The sequence below is a fragment of the Trichechus manatus genome, unplaced genomic scaffold (assembly GCF_000243295.1).
Source record: "Trichechus manatus latirostris isolate Lorelei unplaced genomic scaffold, TriManLat1.0 scaffold00018, whole genome shotgun sequence".
Taxonomy (NCBI): Eukaryota; Metazoa; Chordata; class Mammalia; order Sirenia; family Trichechidae; genus Trichechus; species Trichechus manatus.
In genome coordinates this window covers 2,573,469-2,593,612 of record NW_004443954.1, presented here as the reverse complement: position 1 = coordinate 2,593,612, position 20,144 = coordinate 2,573,469, and the positions used below count along the sequence as shown (strand labels likewise).

At 36.6% G+C, this 20,144-nt stretch overlaps 1 protein-coding gene and 1 pseudogene across 2 annotated transcripts in view; one reads left to right on the top strand and one right to left on the bottom strand.

Annotated features, from left to right (window-relative positions):
• CRISPLD1 (cysteine rich secretory protein LCCL domain containing 1) overlaps positions 1-20,144 on the top strand; it is a 44,611-nt gene that overhangs the window by 15,418 nt on the left and 9,049 nt on the right. The window contains exons 2-11 of one of the 2 annotated variants that reach the window (XM_004372514.1): positions 4,005-4,123; positions 4,472-4,604; positions 5,623-5,738; positions 6,618-6,718; positions 8,605-8,745; positions 10,464-10,524; positions 10,636-10,702; positions 11,252-11,382; positions 18,469-18,512; positions 18,606-18,678. In XM_004372514.1, coding sequence (XP_004372571.1) covers positions 4,005-4,123; positions 4,472-4,604; positions 5,623-5,738; positions 6,618-6,718; positions 8,605-8,745; positions 10,464-10,524; positions 10,636-10,702; positions 11,252-11,382; positions 18,469-18,512; positions 18,606-18,678 — 986 coding nt within the window. Of the gene's footprint in view, positions 1-4,004; positions 4,124-4,471; positions 4,605-5,622; positions 5,739-6,617; positions 6,719-8,604; positions 8,746-10,463; positions 10,525-10,635; positions 10,703-11,251; positions 11,383-18,468; positions 18,513-18,605; positions 18,679-20,144 lie in introns of those variants that run through there. The other variant, XM_012554447.1, reaches the window with a different exon arrangement.
• Positions 14,448-15,964, bottom strand: LOC101357026 (peptidyl-prolyl cis-trans isomerase FKBP4 pseudogene; annotated as a pseudogene).

Genomic DNA, 20,144 nt, shown 5'->3' with positions numbered 1-20,144 from the left:
TTATCGACTGTTATTAAAGACTTAAATTTTAGTTGCTTGCTCTGCTACATCAGTTCTTATATTAAAATAATATGTGTTCCTATTTTACCAATATTCTATTTCATTCGCTAGGATTTTTTTCCTACTTAATAGACTTAAAAAAAAAAAAAACCTTTAACTTGTCTTAAATACAGCTTATCCCTAGTATGTACTCAATAATGGAATTTTAGTGCTGGAAGGAATCTGAGTGATCTCCTGTTTCAACGGACACATTTTACAAATAAAAAACAACCCAAAGTATTCAAATGATTTCTTTTGGATTGTGTTCCAATTTCTAAACAGCAGATACATAAACAAACTTTTGAAATGTAACTAATTTATGAGTTTACAGCTGGTTGCAAATGTCCCTAAAAAGGATCCGTCTTCAAATTCACAGGAAAACTAAGGACAAGGGTAAGTTGACCTTGGGTGAAGACTGTTTAAGTACTCTTCTACAGGCTTGGAGTCCCTGGGGGCGCACACCGTTATGCATTGGGCTACTAACTGAAAGGCTGATGGTTGGAATCCACCCTGAGGCACCCTGGAAGAAAGACCCAGCTATCTGCTTCTGAAAGGTCACAGCCATGAAAACTCTATGGAGCACAGTTCTACTCTGACACACATGGGGTTGCCCTGAGTCGAAACTGGTTTGGTTTTGATTTTCTATGGGCTCATTTGTGTGGTTCTGCTTTGCAAACTCCCATATCTCCTACCTGGGCTGGGAAGACTCAACAGCTGGAGCATCTAGTGGCTCTGCTGCTGGGTGGTCTCTCCACTTTGTCTTTCCAGCTTCCTCCAGAAGGTAGCCAGATTCCTGACTTGTTGGCTGCAGTTAATCAAGATGTGTATCTTTGAGGAGAAAGAACCAGATAGAAGCTGCATCCCCTTTTCTAACCTAGCCCCAAAAGTCTCATAATGTCATTATGTTTTTTGGAAGTGAGTCACTAATCCAGCTCATCATGTAAGGGACAAGAGGGAGTTTGGTTCCCCCTTTGTAGGAGGAGTGTTTTAAAACCATTGCAGTGGCTCTCAATTTGGCTTTTGGTTTGGTTTTAGCTGTCTGGGAACTGTTTATGCTTTTTGTCTGATTCTTGATTGTTCTTTGAATATGAGGTTGCTAGGTTAGAAATCTCTGGATAAGCATAATTTTGCTGTGCATATGACTAAGGCAGTATGCAAGAACTCGATTTCCAGGATTGGAGACAGAAATTTGTCTCTTAAGGCAACCTACTTTCAAGGATCTCTACCTGGAAACCTGCTGGGTTTTGAGAGATGACCATCTCGCCAACCTTTTGGCTACAAAAGGAAATCAGCATCTTGCCCATTTTCTTAGACCTCAGCCAAGTTCCTTGTTTCTTACCTAATTTGTTTGGGTAAATAATATGACATCAATTTGAATTATACCTTCGTTTATTGTTAGCCATAACAAAAAAATGTGTAATGATAAATTAGGTCAAACTTGGATGATGAAGTTAAGTAATAATATGCCCATGCTTGGCAAATAAAGAGCACACATTTTTTGTGTCTATATCATGAGCCCTGTTGTGGCGCAGTGATTAAGTACTCAGCTGCTAACCAAAAGGTTGGTGGTTCGAACCCATTGGCTACTCCATGGGAGAAAGATGTGGCAGTTTGCTTCTGTAAAGATTACAGCCTTGGAAACCCTATGGGGCAGTTCTGCTCTGTCCTATAGGGTCGCTATGAGTTAGAATGGACTTGACGGCAGTGGGTTTTTTGCGGGGGCGGGGGAGGTGGTATTCTTTTTTTGATTTTATATCATAAAACTGGTCATCTTGACTATTTGACATTAATTCAAGGTAAAATTAAACCTTTTATGAAAATCAACTAATTTTGCTGCTCTTAATATTTTTTTAAGTTGCACGTTAATGTCCTGTTTGTGTTGGTTTTGGCCAGATAATGAAGCTTAAAGATGCACTCAAATAAGAATATGCTCATTCTATTTTTATAAATTGCATAAATTTATGTATTTAAATTTTGTATACATTTTACCTTGTGGCTTTAAAGACATGCTTTTATGTATTTCAAATATACCATCCAATGGGGAGGAATTTTCATCTATGAAAAATTATATGAACGAATGAAGATCCTTTCCACACTCCCCCTCACCACACTTGGTTGTTTTTTTTTTTTTTTTTTTTTGCCTCTTCCTCTCCTTTTCGTTTCAGCTTATAGTCATGATTAGGTTTCTATTATCCTTTACAAAGCAAATAAATTCTCCCTGGACTCTGACATCCTATTCTTAGCTTCTTCCCCATCTGTCTTCTTCCTCTTTGAACTGTCAACAAAGAAACCCACCCTTGTTTTCTCCACTTTTCCTTTCCATTCACGTATTAACCCTCTGTGCTCTGATTTCTCTACCTGTCATTTATCTGAAACCGCTCTTAATCATGAATTTGTACTTAGCAAACCTCATCTCTCTTCACTTTGTAGCATTCGACCTTGTTGCCCACTCTCCACTCCTGAAAGCTCTTGTACTTCTGTAATTTAATTCTCTTCTGCTTTTCCTTTAACCTTTCTGATGCGTATTTTTCTTCCATTCAGTTTTGCTGACCCCAGAATTTTCTTTTCATTCTTCCTCTCATTCTGTATTACCTTCCTGAAGAAATTCACCTTTAGGTGAGCTACTTCAAAATACATATCTTCAGACCGCATTTTTTTTTTTTTTTCTCCAGAACTCCAGTCATTTATTTCTGCTCTCTATTTGGCATATATACTGCATGTATCACAGATACCTCACATATCACATCTGAAATATGCATGGAAATACTTAACACACACATCTACTTCCATGACAACAATCTATTTCACTTTCTGTATTTCCATTCTTCCAATTTGGTAACCTTATCAGGCTTTACTTTTTCTTTTCTCTCACCATCTACATCCAGTCATCCATTAACTTATACCAATTTAAGTTTGTCTGCTATTCTTTAACCCCATTGCTCTCACCTAAGCTTGCGTCCTCGTGTTCTATTCCCAAGACTATTTGCCTATCCTTTTAACATGCCCAGAGTCCTGGTTAGTAAGTGATAGTGACGAGATTTAAACCCAGTTGTCCCTGCCTGTATGTTTTTACCACCATACATACTACTCTACCTGTTTAGAATCAATAACAAGTTGAACATTAAACTCAGGACAGACAAAATAATTTCAGTATTCATTTTGTAATTTTAACTATTTCTTTATAAGATAGTTAAAATAGATTTTTAGTCACGCTCTTGAATTTTGTATGTAAAAATGCATGTAGATTTTGAAGGAATCAGATTCTTTTAATCATTTATATGTTCAGTAAACATTAATCACCTTATCCAAATATCAGGCACAGGGAAATAAGGTGCAGATACGGGCAGGAGTTAAATCACTGCCCCCAAGCAACTCACAGACTCATGGAAGAGGTGGGCATATATACAAATACAATGCAGTGTTATAGGTACTATGCAAAGGAGTATAAAAAGGCATTAAGAGTTTCAAGGGGAGAATAGCTTACTAACAACAACAAAGAGAACTGAAAAGGCATCACAGAGGAAGTATCAAATGAAGCTGGATTGTGAAGAAAGAGTAGGGTCTTCCTGACAAATAATTAGGAGAAGGATGTTTTAGGAAGAGGAAATAACCCCCTGCTACAACAAGGAGTAGAAGGGCTGAGGAGGTTGGACTTTATCCTGTGTACATGGGGAACCACTGGACATGTGTAGCAAATGAATTGCTGAAGCGTATTTGTGGTTACTCTAAATACTTGTGAGGTCGATTGGAGGGACAAGAGATGGAGCCAAGGAGATTAATTAGGAGGCTAGTGCAAAAATCGAGGTGAGAGATAGAGATGGTGAGAACCTAGGCTGAGATGTTGACTTTGCGAAGAAGAAGAGAGAAAAGAACTAAGCAACACTGTGTTCTGAATAACCATCCAGACTCTACAGATGCACATTTTTATGTTTGTGTCTGTGTTTTCTTTTTCTTTTACACTGCAGACATGGGATGTAGAGTTGGAAAGATCTGCAGAAGCTTGGGCTGAAACTTGTTTGTGGGAACATGGACCTGCAAACCTGCTTCCATTAATTGGACAGAATTTGGGAGCGCATTGGGGAAGGTAGCTTAATGCCTAACTTTTGTTTCTGAAAACGTGTTCAGAAGGAAAATGCTTATTAATTCATCTTTGAAAATTATCAAAGACTTGGTGCCTAAATGGAAAACTAGTAAACACAGCACGGACAACAAAAAACAAATATCATACCAGAATGATCAGCACGTTTTTAGACTTACTTTTGTTTTAAATCATTGATATGATATTAGTAAAGTAATGGACATAAATATTTAAGATGAATAATTTTACACAAACATAGCTCTCTGCTAAGCTTTATCAGTCTGTTTTGCTAGATTTGGTTTTACGTTTTTTCCAACTCTGCTTGTTTCTTACTGGTTATTTTCTTTTGAATAGATATAGGCCTCCAACCTTTCATGTACAAGCATGGTATGATGAAGTGAAAGACTTCAGCTACCCATATGAGCATGAATGCAACCCATATTGTCCATTCAAATGTTCCGGTCCTGTCTGTACTCATTATACACAGGTGTGTTTTGGGAATAAAGTGTTCTTCTAAGTTGAATTAGCATAATTATGGGAGAACTTGGAGTATTGAACCTGTGTCTATTTAGGTCATTTGGTATGGTTATTAAATAAAACTTACAAGGTTATTGATTTATATAGACTAGGCTTACACATTTCTATAAACAATAAAAGTAATTATCAGAAAACATTTAAAAACTTCTAAAAAGACATTATTTTAATGATTTTACATATGACACATTTTTAATATGGCCCCAGTAAATGTATATGGAAAGAAATTTACCACATCTTCAAAGTCAGGAATGTTTATTATTTTTTAGCTTATAAAGAATAAGAGTACAGTTTTATTTACCATTGACATTCAATATTTACATGTGTGTGACATTTATCTTTTTTTTATATTTAGTGTTCACATTTGGTATTGGATATTTTCTAAACTTCTGAATCAAACAGTTGAAGGTAGATTTAACAAGCTAAAGCTGTCCATTGGTCTGAGTTTTTCAATCTCTAGGACTGATAATGAGGGAATATAAACAGACAGATTGTTCGGTGTATCTTTGCACACGACATGATTAAGATCAGCGTTGAACTACCGTCTCACCAGTAGCACAGTGAAGAGATCATGGTGCCTAAGAAATTTCAACACCTGAATTTTTACTCTAGTATGTTCTGTTTGAGATGGAAAATTCTTTTCCTTTGTTTGGCAAGTTTTCCGCATAGAAATGTCAATACTGCATTTGGGTTTGTGAAGGCACATGTTTTGAATTTCTTTGGTAAATTTATATTTTATAAAAATGCTTCTTTTATAGCCAGTAGTTATTTTCCCAGCAGATCTCTTGTTAAATTGAATTAAGAACTCCCCAGAGTCTCAGGAAAAATATCCTTTTTATGATTACCTCATTTCATTTTGAATGATAAGTGCTTGTTTCTCAAGTCCAGCGTTTATACATTTTCTCTCAGATATTCTGCGTCTTCTTTTGTCTCAGCCTGTGTTTTCTAAGCCTTTCTTCTCTCTAATGCAGGTGGTGTGGGCAACAAGTAACAGAATAGGTTGTGCCATTAATTTGTGCCACAACATGAACATCTGGGGGCAGATATGGCCCAAAGCTATCTACTTGGTGTGCAATTATTCCCCAAAGTGAGTAGATAAAAATGCTACTTTCACATCTATTTTTTCTTAACATGAAAATAACTTTAAAATTCTGAATTTTTCTTATTTTCCATTGTGTGTTATCTAGCAAAGTATATTCCTTTAATTGAGTTTATTTACTATGACAACAGTTATCAGTTGCCTAATGCAGAAAATCAGTGCTTCAGGGGAATATGAAAGTTAAAAATACGATCTTTGTGAAGACAAAAATCATATATTTTATACCTCTGTTTTTATTATCGTACTATTGTATCCCATAAATATTTAATAATTTTGATTTATTAGAGATTAGCAACTATAGATCAATTAAGAAATAGATTTTCACCTATTTACAGACCATCTGAATGACAATGTTGAAAATATTACACAACTGAACTTAGTGTCAAATTTAAATCTAAAATCTGTTTTTATTAAAACAAATGAAATATAGATGAATGTTCTGTAGCATAGTTGGATGTTCTGAAAATGGTCGATTTTATAATTTTTAACAATATGCATAATGAATTACATATTTTCAAAAGAATAAGGCAGTAATCCGTATTTAAACTACTAACCAAAAGGAGGAGCCCTGGTGGCGCAGTGGTTAAGAGTTTGGCTGTTAACCAAAAGGTCGGCAGTTCGAATCCACCAGCTGCTCCTTGGAAACCCTATGGGGCAGTCCTACTCTGTCCTGTAGAGTCACTGTGAGTTGGAATTCACTCGACGGCAACAGATATTTAACCAAAAGGACTTTGTACTAAAAGGTATGAGTGTCTTAAATCTACATACCAAAATCATTATTTGAAAGATTCTCATATAGTAATATTTTGCAGCATCTTATAAATTGTTATTAGACTGCCTCTTAATAGAGTGAGTTGTCTCTTTAAGGGGAAACTGGTGGGGCCATGCCCCCTACAAACATGGACGACCCTGTTCTGCTTGCCCAGCTAGTTTTGGAGGGGGCTGTAGGGAAAATCTGTGCTACAAAGGTATGTGATATTGTGCTATTATATTCAATTTGAATTATATTTTAAAACAGCTTCTGCATTAACTTGTGGTAAAAAATCCAAAAATTAATTTTTACATGAAGAATTTCCAGAGCTCTCGATTTATAAAGAAAATGTTTAAAATATTTATAATATTAATAAGTCTGTTATACCAATATTAGTAAATCTGTTATGTCTCTCCATAAATTGTCATGCTTATTCCAGATAGCCACTTATAATTCTTTTTTGGATTTTTCACAGATTGAAAGTATATTCATATTCTTAAAACCATCTTCATGTATTGTTGACAAGAGTTATTTCCATAACTGTCATGATTTTTGAAGGGATTAGCAACTTAATTTAACATAGTTTATTTTGAGTCCTTTAAAAGGTTTTAGATAAATAATCCGTGGATTTTATTGAACAACACTCAATGAATTATACTGATTTTGTACTTCTCAGGATAAACAATTTCTCATGCGGAAATAACACCAAAAAAAGTGTTGTAAAACTGTTGTAAATGTAATGTTCTCATATGCATTTGACCTCCTAAAAAGGAAATATAAATACTGTGCCCTATTTATAGCCTTCGAAGAGAAAATGTATATGACAAAGCTTTGTAAAAAGTCATGCTCTGTTTGACATTCAGTTGAACATTTTTTACTCCCTTGTACTTTTTTTCTTAATGATAACCAAACGAAGATTAATGCAGATGAAATGTAACAGAAAATATTTGAATAAGTGCAGCCCTTTTCAGCGTGCGTAAAGAAATGTGATGGTTGTTTTCCTTAATGACTGACCGCTCACTGGCTGTAATGAACAGGCAAGAAGTGAACGTGTATTTCACACTGTTGTGTTCACCATGTTTTAATTCTTGGAAGCATTTGAAGCGTTTTTTCATGGAGTGAGTGCCCATCTGTTCTTCTTCCTCTCTATCTCCAAACCTCCAACCTACCTGTCCTTCCCTGGTTGTTGTTGGTTGCCATGGAGTCGCCTCTGACTCATGATGACCTTACGTGTAACAGAAAGAAACATTGCCCGGTCCTGAGCCTTCTTGATGATGGTTAGTATATCTGAGCCCGTTAAGGCCATTCAAAACCTTATGCATAATGGCAGAATATTACCCCTTCATTAAGACCCACTATATTTTACTTAAAGCTGACCTTCCTCTGACTTTCTGTTTCCATTCTCAAAGTTCTGATGTCTTGGACGCCCATGAAAAAGCTGGAAGACAATAATGCACCTCTCCAAAATGTGTCACTTTCAAGTCCACGATCTAGGCCAATCTGGAAGAAAAAATTCCAAATTGGAGTTATTCTCCATCTTCAACTCTAAATTTCTGCACACTGAATTTCCTTCTGAAAAAGAAAAACTTTTATGTGTAAACTGACATTGTAGCAAATAACAAGGGTGTGTCAATCATTTAGGCCAAAAAAAAAAAAAAAAAAATATATATATATATATATATATATATATATCGGGGGAGAATTCTACATGCTATCTTCCTCAAAATATTAAGAATGTGATTTAATTTGGAAAAAAACAAATTCCTGGAACCCTGACTTCATTAGATCACTAGATTTCGTGGTTTCAGTATGAAAACCTAACACTGCTAGCATACTGCAATCTAAGAAAGTTTGGAAATGGCTCCACTGAATATTAGCCAAAAACTAGCATGAATGAATCAGAGGCCCAAAGACTTTTGTGTATATTTCATCTACTCCATCGCAGTACAGAAGGTGGTCACCTTATGCCAAAACTTTTGCGAAAAACAGTGCTGACTTTTCTAGTTTGAAATGTTAAACAAGCATATAAAGATCTATCAGTTTGGGGATTTCGTGTGGATGTAACACGAGATTCATGCCTCTTCAATCTCTTCCATCTAACAGAGGGATCAAACAGCTATTACTCTCCTCGAGAGGAAGAAACAAACGAAATTGAACGGCAGCAGTCACAAGTCCGTGACATTCACGTTCAGACAACAGCAGACGATAGTGACAGAAATGAAGTCGTAAGCACACAGCAAATGTGTAAGACCTCTGCATTTCATTGACGCGATTCGTTTACAAAAACTTAAAAAGTTTAAATAGATAGCGTATTCATCCACATTTTATTATTACTTTGAATATTTTTAGAATGGAAAAAGCTTAGCATTGGACAAAAAAGAATGAAGCATAGCAGCTTTCTTTGCCAACATGAAACTACTCTTTATGTGGACTTGCTGGCTTTAAGTAATCTACAATATCTATGGGAATCAAATATCTATAGGTAGTTCTTTATTAATGTATTTCTCTCTTGAAAATGTCAAATTGTTAGTACTTTCTAACAGATTACTATTTTGCTCTATATCCAGGGGGTATGTGACAGTTTACATGTCTCACTGGGCACATGGTGGCATGTTGTCATCTGCAAGAGCCAATACTTAAAGCCCAGACTTTAGAAATATGTCTGAATTAATGATTTCCATGATTCTTTTAGATACTGCCTGGGCATTGCCTTTTGGGATTAAGGTTTCATGGGCAGTTTTTTTTTTTTGTTTTTTTTTTAAATTGTATTTGTTTTCGAAAAACCTAAATTCAGATTAAAGTATGCTAGTCCAGTAAAATCCATTTGTTGAGCATCATAGCTAATTTTACATGTAGCATGTCCTGTTGCAGGACTGGCAGGAATTTATCACATGCATGTTTAAAAAAATAAATAATTTTTTAAAACTGAGAGCTTGGGGTTGATATGCTATAGCAGCATTTCAGCACTTACTATATGGCTGATACTCTGCTAATCACTGAGTACCCTGGGGATAAAGTTATGATAAAAATCAAGCATGATTCCTCTTCCAGTGGGGGAAATAATGGTATAAATGATAGAAAGCTAAAACTGAGGTAGGTGTGAGGGAGAGGTAGCTGTTTACGTAAAATTGGACTGTGTCACAATGGAAAAATTTGATAATTGCTGTTTAAAAATATTTTTTCACAGTATTTCAGGATTATGGTTAGCATTATATCTCTCCTTAATGCTAGATCTCAAATCTCTTTTTCTTCCTTCTTTCTTTCTTTTTCTGTTTTTTGCAAACAGAATTATTTGTTCCCACTTAGAGCTCTGTTCTGTGAAAAACATTAAATCTTAGTTTACGCTAGAAGAATCACATCCAAAGTTCCAGTGATCTTAGTATTTTCTTACATAACTTTCTTCTTCTTTCAACTACCTTTAATAATAAGCAGTTGATTAAATAGGTTCCAGAGATTTAACAACTGTGTAGTAATTAAATATAGGCATATTTGGCCTACAGAATCTCTAGTTCTACTTTTCATGGATTAATACGTGATTATGTAGTCCTATTCTTGATCTAATGCGGGATTTATAAAAATAATATTTTGTATTTATGTTCCTGTTATATTCCTAAAAGTGTTTTTGCTCTCACAAAACCTTTGGTGGCGTAGATGGTATTATTTTGCACTTAATCAATGGAACATTTACGTTTCAGAGAATTTAAATACTTGCTTGTGATGAAATGACTAGTAAATGATACAGGAGAACACAAAACTAAAACCAAAGCAGCAGTCTGCAGAGTGAAGGAGATTTTCTGATTTGTAGCCTGGCTCTGTCTCCACTGTACCATGTTGCTTTCAATCTTGTCATGATCGAATTACTGAGATAACGTTTTTCTGAAAGTTCAGTGATAGTTTATATAGCAATTAGCCTCTCTTACATTATCTAAATTATTATTATTATTATTTTTTAATTCTTTTAGCCCAAATTGTTTCTTGTGAAGTAAGATTAAGAGACCAGTGCAAAGGAACAACCTGCAATAGGTAAGATTTACTATTATTCTCAAAATTAACTGACAAAATAGGAGCATTATTTTTATTTTCTACTGAAATTCAGAGAGACTAAATTTTTTTCTCCCAATTTCTTCCATTCAGATATGAATGTCCTGCTGGCTGTTTGGATAGTAAAGCTAAAGTTATCGGCAGTGTACATTATGAAATGGTAAGCGTTATAAATACTATCACATGAGGATATATATAGCTCTTCCATATAATACTTGATTTTTTAATGTGAAAGGGACTAGACATATAAGTACACCTGCTCTTCACTTAACGACCATCTCGTTATCTCACATTTTGCGTTTATGACAATAGTAAAAAATCTACTATCCGACTATTTTGCACATTAATCACGTACGTCTGGCAGTAATGAATGCCGAGGTCTGAGAGTAACACTGGCTGCGATGCTTAAGGTTATGTGTCAGCTTGGCTGGGCCATGATTCTCAGTGGTTTGACAGGCATGTAATGGTGTAATTTGGCAGTTACGTAATGATGTAGTGTCGTCCAGTTTGTGATCTGATGTAGTCACCCTTCATTTTCACATAATGCTGATTTTTGCATAACAAACTGATCTTTGGAACCTGACCATATCAATAAGTGGGGAGAGGGTGTATAGCTATTTCACTCAGAAATGTATATTTGAAGTCATGTAAGAAGTAACTCTTACTGTCCTAGGCAGAATCCTAATATTTTAACATCTTTTTCTCCAAGCAATCTAGCATCTGCAGAGCTGCAATCCATTATGGCATAATAGACAATGATGGTGGTTGGGTCGATATCACTAGACAAGGAAGGAAACATTATTTCATCAAATCCAAGAGAAATGGTGTTCAATCAATTGGGTAAGTACCCAAATGATCTTTTGGGTCAGATGATTTTAAATTATAACAATGAGTTAACACGTTTCTTTTTAGAAGAAATCAGAATTTAGTCTGTAAAGAGAAGTTGATAATTTTCAAGGTTCGTTCCAGGTGCATACTTTCCATAGACAGAAAGAAGAAAAAACATCTAAAACTTCCAAAGTTGACCGCTTTCGCTTGTAAAGGACATGCAAAACTCCCAATTTACAAACATTGCAGAGAATGTACATATTTACAGTTAATCCCAGTATGAAGCAATGAATTTTTTTAGCTGCGGCAGAAAATACCCTAGAGAAGACTAACGATTTGCATATGTTCAGTGTCCTGTTTAGGGAAAAGGGAAGCTCCAGAGGCGCAATGGTTAAGCGCTTGGTTGCTAACCGAAAGGTCGGCGGTTCAAACCGACGAGTGACTGCGCAGGAGAAAAGACCTGGCCCTCTTCTCCCATAAACATTACAGCTTAGAAAATCCTATGGGGCAGTTCTGCTCTATCCTGTAGGGTCACTATGAGTTGGAATCGAAGACCCACAAAAACAACAACAACATTTAGGGAAAATGGCTTATTTCATGCAACAGCAACTTTATTCATGAGAAAAATTAGTTAATAGGTAAAGGCATTTTGAAAAGTTCTCTAAGTATGTAATATACTATGTCAACTTTCTTTTGTCTGTTCAAATGTAATTTACCCAATATAATAGCCTTAACCTTTTTTCAAACTTATTTTGTTGTTGAGAATATACACAGCAAAGACTACACCAATTCAGCTGCTTCTACATACACAATGCAGTGACATTGATCACATTCTTCAAGTTGTGCAGCCATTCTCACTCTCTTTTTTCTGAGTTGTTCCTCCCCCGTTAACAGAAATTCACAGCCCCCTAAAATTCCTATCTAATCTTTCAGGGTGCTGTTGTCACATTGCTCCCTTATAGATAGTTCTTAAAACAGCATAATGCTCAAGGCAGATAATTTTTTACTAGTTAAGCTAAACTATTGCTCAAGCATAGCAATGATTGTGAGGATGGTGCAGGACTGGGCAGTGTTTCGTTCTGTTTTAAATAGGGTCGCAATGAGTCAGAACTGACTCGACAGCACCTAGCAACAACAATTGTTTGGTTTTAAGAAAACTTCAGGGGATATTTTTAGTTTCAGGTTTAAAGATTCTCTCAGGGAAGTAGTTTCAGGGGTTCATTCAGCCCCCATGGCTCCAGAAAGTCTAGAGTCCTTGAGAATTTGAAATTGTCTTCTGCATTTTTTACCTTTTGATCAGGATTCTTCTATAGAATCTTTGATCAAAGTGCTCAGTAATGGTAGTGGAGCACCATCCAGTTTTTCTGGTCTTATGGCAAAGGAGGCACTGTTCATGGAAGCAATAAACCACACGTTCCATTTCCTTGTTCTTTCCCGACTCTCCTTCTGTTACTCCAGGCGAATAGAGACCAATTGTTGTGCCTTGGATGGCCGCTTGCAAGCTTTCAAGACCCCAGGCACTGCACAGTGAACTAGGAGGTAGAACAGAAGCGCTAACACGTCAGTAGGCCAGCTAACTGGGATGTCCCATGAAAGCATGGCCCTAAACCTCCAAAACAAGGAGCCAGATCCCATGAGGTTTTGGTTGTACATAAGCAGGCTCAGCAGCTACTCCTTTTTTTTTTGGTGCTTGTTAAATAAATATATCCATCACACAACTTTTGGAAGTTCAGCTTTTTACAGGTGTACAGCTTATTGACAGCAATTACAATAATTGGCTGTGCAACCCTACCCTTAATAAATGTGATTTTTCCATCACCATGAATCCCCCTTTCTACCTCCCTCCTGCCCCTGGAAAGGAGCCCTAGTGGTGCAGTGGTTAAGCACCGGATAGCCAACTGAAAGGTCAGTGGTTCAATCCCACCAGCTGCTCCACAGAAGAAAGATGTGGCAGTCTGCTTCTATAAAGATTTACAGCCTTGGAAACCCTGTGGGGCAGTTCTGCTCTGTTCTATAGTGTTGCTATGAATTGGAATCAACTCGACTGGCCATTTCTTTTTTTTAAACTGCCGTTGGTAACCGCTAATAAACTTGATCTCTGTACATTTGCCTTTTCTTGCCTTTTATATAAGTGAGGCCGTGCAATGTTTGTCCTTTTGTGATTGACTTATTTTACTCATTATAATGTTTTCAAGCTCATCTATACGGTAGCATGTATCAGGACTTCATTTCTCCTACTGGCTGAGTGGTATTCCATTGTACATGTGTACCACATTTTGTTTATCCATTCATCTGCTGATGAGCATTTAGGTTTTTTCCACCTTTTGGCTACTATGAATAGTGCTACATGGCTACTATGAATAGTGCTACAGCTACAGTGAGCATTGGTGTACACGTCTTTGAGTCTCTGCTTTCAAGTCTTTTGGGTGTATACCTAGGCGTGGAATTACTGGGTCACATGGTAGTTCTATTTGTAGTCTTTTGAAGAACTACCACACTGTTTTCCACAACAGCTGTACCATTTTGCATTCCCACCAGCAAAGGACAAAGGTCCCAATTTCCCTACATCTTCATCAACATTTGTTATTTTCTGTTTTTTTTTTTTTTAATCTTAGACATTCTAGTAAGTGTGAAATGATATCTCATTTTGATTTTGATTTGCACCTCTCTGATGGCTGATGACATTGAGCATCTTTTCATGTGTTTGGTGGCCATTTGAATGTCCTCTTTGGCAAAATGTCTAATTTAAGACCTTTCCCCATTTTATGATTGGGTTATTTGTCTTTTTGTTGTTAAGTTGTTGAAGTTTTATATATATTTTGGTTATTAGATTCTTACCAGATACGTGGTTTCCAAGAATATTCTCCCAGTCAGTAGCTTGTCTTTTTACTTTTTCGGTAAAGTCTTTTGATGAAAAAAAGTTTTTAATTTTTGTGAGGCCCCATTTATTTATTTTGCCCCATTTGTTTTTTTAATTTTTTCACTCAAAATTTTTCAGTTTTTACAAACCTAACACGGTGGAGTAGGGTAGGGGAACAGGGGAGGCAGGCAGCTGCAGGAGTAGGGCTGGAGAGAGGCTATGCTTCTGTCTCCACCGGAGACTGGGTCCCACCTGCCATGTTGTTTTCTGCCTGTCCTTCATCTCTGCCTCAGAATTACAGTCTCCTGCAACTACTTTTGCCTTGGCCTTGCTGTCCTCCTCAGCCAGCCTCTCAAACATGTTGGCATTCAGCTTCTTCTCCCATGCAAGCTGCCTGCGGATCTGCTGCTAGCAGACAGCCAGCTGGCCATTGGTGGCTTTGTTGCTGGGGTAGAGGTTCAGGATCTTCTGGAAGTCAGTCCATGCCAGCTCAAAGTCATTCACTGCCAGGTGAGACTCTCCCCAGTGGAAGAGGCCCTTCTCATTGTTGCTGTCCATTTTCCAAGGCCTTGTTGCAGCAGTCAGTAGCAGCTGAGAAAGTCTGTAATTTTAGGTGATGCATGGCCAGACTGAGGTGGGAGGCCAGTTGAAGAGCCTATGCCTTTTGTGCTTCCTTGTTTGAGAAACTTGACTTCTATCCCACCAGGACATCCTCTTCTCATACTGCAATAAAGCTTGCTTGTACTTGCCCTCCTTGAAGTACTCAGTGCCTTGTTCCTTCACTATTCTAGCTTCTCCGAATTCATCTCCCAAGACTTCTTGGCCTTTTCAAAACTCTTGAGGTCAATTTCATATTTCAGTTAGGCATGTGGTGGGATTTGGAACTTTTTCTTCCCAACAGTGCCAAAAGCATGGCTGGGTGTGAGGTATACAATGGAATGTTCTCCTTTCTCCATGTGCTGAATGGTCTTCTCCAGCCCACAAGGCAGATCCAAATTCTCCACCTCACTGATATCATGGTGGAGCTGCCACTGGTCAAACATCCGGTCCCTGTAGTACCCTTCCAGTGCGCCCTCCATGATAGCTCCCTCACTGGGCCTGGCATGGCCTTTACCTTAAGTCTGTATTCTGTGGATGCTGCTGCCTGCTTCGTCTTCCATCAGGTCCTCTCCCTTGAATTCAAACAACTCAACCTCAAACACAAGTGTGGCATTGGGGACGGGGAGTGGGAGGATCTTTGGAGGACCACCTGCCAAACCATAAACATACTCTAGTTTACAGGTGATGTGACACACTTCACCCACCTTTGTGGTTACTACGCCAATGTCCCAAGCCTTGGTGACCCCTCGTTTTGACGGCCAAAGGAGAATTTGTCCTTGCAGTCCAGACGGTAGTCAAACATGGTGCCATCTAACAGCCAACCAGAGTAGTGGACAAAGACCTGATCCCCAGTCATGGGCATCTCTGTGCTCTCTCATCTGATACCTTAAGCAAGCCTTCACCTTGCTTGAGGCTAATATCCACTCCCTCCAGGGGCAGCGGCGCTGACTATGCCTCACTCTCTGCCACCTGCATCTCATCTGCGGTCATTGCCAGTCAGAGTGCTGTTTACTTCGGGAGCTGGGCACTGGGCGTGAGTGAAACCCCCTCGGCTGCTGGGCCTGTCTGCACAGGTGTACAGGTGGGAGGGTGCTGGCTGTGCTGCCTCCAATCTACCAACCAGTCGAAGACGCGAGCACCTTTTGTTATTATATTAGATAATCCATTGTTAAAAGCTAGGCCCTACAGCGTTGCCCATGCATTTTCTTCTAAGAATCTTATGGTTTTAATTTGCATGTTTGAGTCTTTAATCCACTTTGAATTTGTTTTTGTGGATGATGTGAGGCATGGATCCCGTTTCATTTTTCTGCATGTGGAAATCCGGTTTTCCCAACACCATCTACTGAAGAGACTCTTCTTTCCCCATCGAATGGACTTAGCACTTTTGTCAAAAATCAGTTGACCATAGATGTATAGGTTTATTTCTGCACTCTGAATTTTCTTCTGTTGGTCTGTGTGTCTATTGTTAGACCAGTATCAGTCTATTTTTATTACTGTAGCTGTACAGTATGTTTTAAAATCAGGAAGTGTGAGTGCTCCTACTTTGTTCTTCTCTTTCAACATTGCTTTGACTATTTAGGGTCTCTAGCTGTTCCACAAAAAGTTGAGAATTGGTTGGGATTGTGTTGAATATATAGATCACTTTGGGTAACATCACCATCTTAACAATGTTAAGTCTTGCAGCCCAAGAACACAGAACATCTTTCCATTCATTTAAATCTCCTTTAATCTCTTTCAGCAGTGTTTTATATTTTTATAGTATAACATATCCCTGGTTAGATTTATTCCTAGGTATTTTATTCTTTAAGATGCTATTGTAAATGGAATTATTTCCCTAATTTCCCTTTCAGATTTCTCATTGCCCATGTATAGAAACCCAACTGATTTTTGTTTGTTGACCTTGTACACTGCAACTTTGCTAAATTCCTCTATTTGCTCTAGAAGTTTTCTTGTGAACTCTTTGTTATTTTCGATATGTAGGATCATATCATTCCCAAATAGAGATAATTTGACTTCTTCTTTTCCAGTCTGGATACTTTTTATTTCTTTTTCTTGTCTTATTGCTCTGGCTAGGACTTCTAATACAATATTGAATAGAAGTGATGAGAGCGGGTACCCTTGTCTTGTTTCTGATTTCAAGGGAAAAGTTCTCAGTTTTTCCTCCATTAAATGTGCGTTGATTAACTTTTGAAATGTTTCTCTTATTAACAACCCTAAATATGTTATTCTAAAACACCGTGTATTTTCATATGTACTCTGTAGAAAGTAGAAAAATGCAGGCTATTGGAACATCTTTGTTGTGGCCCTTTCTCCTATGTAAAAAATAAACATTATTGATCTTCATACATAATGTCTTTTCATAGGGCATATGACATAGTTTTTTTTTCCTTTTTAGCTATGTGACCACATGAAACTCCACACTAGGATTAAGTTGGAATCCATAGTGATAAGAAGTAAACTAATTTATTAAAATTATGCATACTGGCAGAATAACCTATGTTTAGAGTCACTTGTTGATTAACACATTTATTCAGTAAATATTCTATTAATTACCTTCAATATGTAATAAATATTAGTTATTACCTTCAGTAAGCTAAGCACTGGGGATTGCATCAAAGAACATTTATCCTAATATTTACTTTTATTCCCTTAAATTTAATTTTTGATCATAGAAATTCTCTTGAAACTTGAAGGCTGCATTTAAATAGTTTGCATATTTTGTGCTTCAAAGAATTTTTTTTGTGTGTACATTATAGATGGCAATTATTAAACATTTAATTTGAAGTTGACAGAAATAAAGGATTGTCAGAATATTCCAACACCTTCAGTGCTTTGCTAATGTATGCAGTGAGTGTGCCGTGTTAAAGTATAGCATGATGAATAAACCTCACCTTTGTAGTGGTTAAGAGCTCGGCTGCTAACCAAAAAGTCGGCAGTTTGAATTCACCAGGCGCTCCTTGGAAACCCTATGGGGCAGTTCTACTCTGTCCTACAGGGTTGCTATGAGTCAGAATCGACTCGACGGCAATGGGTTTTTTTTTTTGAGGGGGGGGGTGGTTTGTAATATAGGTTTTTTGAAAACCTGACCAGTTAAAATTTTGATATATAGTGATGTACCTAACTTATATTTCTGTTTTTCTATAACGCATGTACTGAAGGGGTAATTTATTCATTCATTGTAGACATACTAGATTCTTGTGGCACACACACAAGGAATAAAAAACACTTCCTTAAGGTCCTTATTATCTAGTAGTCTTTTTACAGCACTAGCTTGCATTTGTTATTGTAAAAGATTAGTCTGGCTTTGTGGCAACGGTGAAGTAGAATATTGGGAATTTTAATTTTAACAGTAAATAAATATGTAGATTTAAATGTGTATGGTTTGCTTTATGCTATTATCTGTCACTAATGAAAAGTATCATCCTTTAATGTCAAGAATGGTATTGATTTGGTTCTTACTTCAAGGTAATATGTAGTTGGCATAAAATAGATTATATATTTTTAGACTACTACATATTTAGATATTTTATTAACAGTGATTAAGAAGAAATAAAATATTCCTAAACCTGAAAACCACCAGGAATTATGATGATAATGATGCCTATAAGAAAATGATTGATTTTTTTTTTAATCTTCAGCAAATATCAGTCTGCTAATTCCTTCACAGTCTCGAAAGTAACAGGTTAGTGCTTTAACTTTTTGTCTGATTTTCTATTATGTTGAATGTTATTACTTCCAAAGGATTTGCTTACTGTTTTGTATTTCTTTCTTGTAGTTCAGGCTGTCACCTGTGAAACAACTGTGGAACAGCTGTGTTCATTTCATAAACCTGCTTCGCATTGCCCAAGGTAACATTTCAGAAGTTTTATCATTCTTTTGTACCAGGGAAAACGTACGCCATTTTGGCCCCGTGATAACTGTGTTTGTCTGACATCTTGGTTTCTTTAGGATTGAAATGGTGTGTGATCTGTCTTTAGGATTTAAATGGTGTGTGATCGCGAACTGCTAAGCAGGAGGAAGCAAGGGGATATCAAAAATTACATGCACTGTGGCACCCCTCACATGCTTTCCCCAAATGCAACAGCACTTTTCTGTGTAAGGCAACATAATCTCTGTGTTTACATATACTACAAAGAGCTCTTATCACAGAAACCACAATGACATACCTCGCATTTTTTAACATTTTTATCCAGTTTTTAAATTAGTTAAATCTAATTGCAATTGGTAAGTCAAAAAACCCATCTTCTTTCTTTTCTTTTTATTGTACACTGTTGTTTAAAAATTATAATAGGGTAAACCTACTGTAAGATAACAAAAATACTTAATTTGTCTTGGCCAAACTAAAATGAAAACTTTTAGAAGTGTTATTATAAAGACATTTTAATTAGTATGATAATGTACTATTTTTAAGATATGCAAATGGTACTTCAACAGGTAGAAGGAAACTTCAAGTATGGGACATAAGACCACTGAATACTTTATAATTATTAATTCTTGAGAGATTTGTTTCATGTAGGTGGCTTGATTATATTTTAAAATTGCGTTAGTTGTGGAGTTTAATCCTAAAAATTATGATTTATTGAGTTTTGGTGTAAGTAGATAAGCTTTTGGAGTTGCGCTGCTGATGTTTAAGGAACAGTAAGGTGTGATTATCAATTTGGTCACTATCACAATTATATATGCATCATTTTTTACTGCCTCAGTTGTAATTTCATGATTTTAGGTAAAAATGGGATGGCATGTGTCTGAGTTACCATGTTTTTTCTCCTGCCTTCGTAATTGGGCATCTTTGGAATTGCTTGGAAACAATCTAACACCAAAAGGAAAAAATCGTTTTGTGCTACTATGTACTGCTTACTCTGCATTTGTGTGGGTGGAACTCCTCTTTGTGGGTAGAGTTCAGAGTGTCAGTTGAATAGTGTCTTGACATTCCCTCCAGTTATAAATATTGTTCAAATCCTGAAATACTGTCCAGCTAAAATCAACTTTATCTTGCGCCATTTTAAATATTATTAACAAGTAGGGTTTTGAAACATGTCCATACAAACTTAAAGCCTCCTATAATGTTTATTTTTTATTCCTATTAATTCTCTTACTTTTTCCTAAAGGCTTTTATTCACTTATAATTTAATCTAAAGCAATAACATAAATAAGGGTTTTTTTTTTTTAAGTGAAAACTTTATACCAATAGTAAATTAAAAAAAAATTTTTTTTATTGTACTTTAGATGAAAGTTTACAGAACAAATAGTTTCTCATTAAACAGTCAGTACACATATTGTTTTATGACATTGGTTAACAACCCCACAACATGTC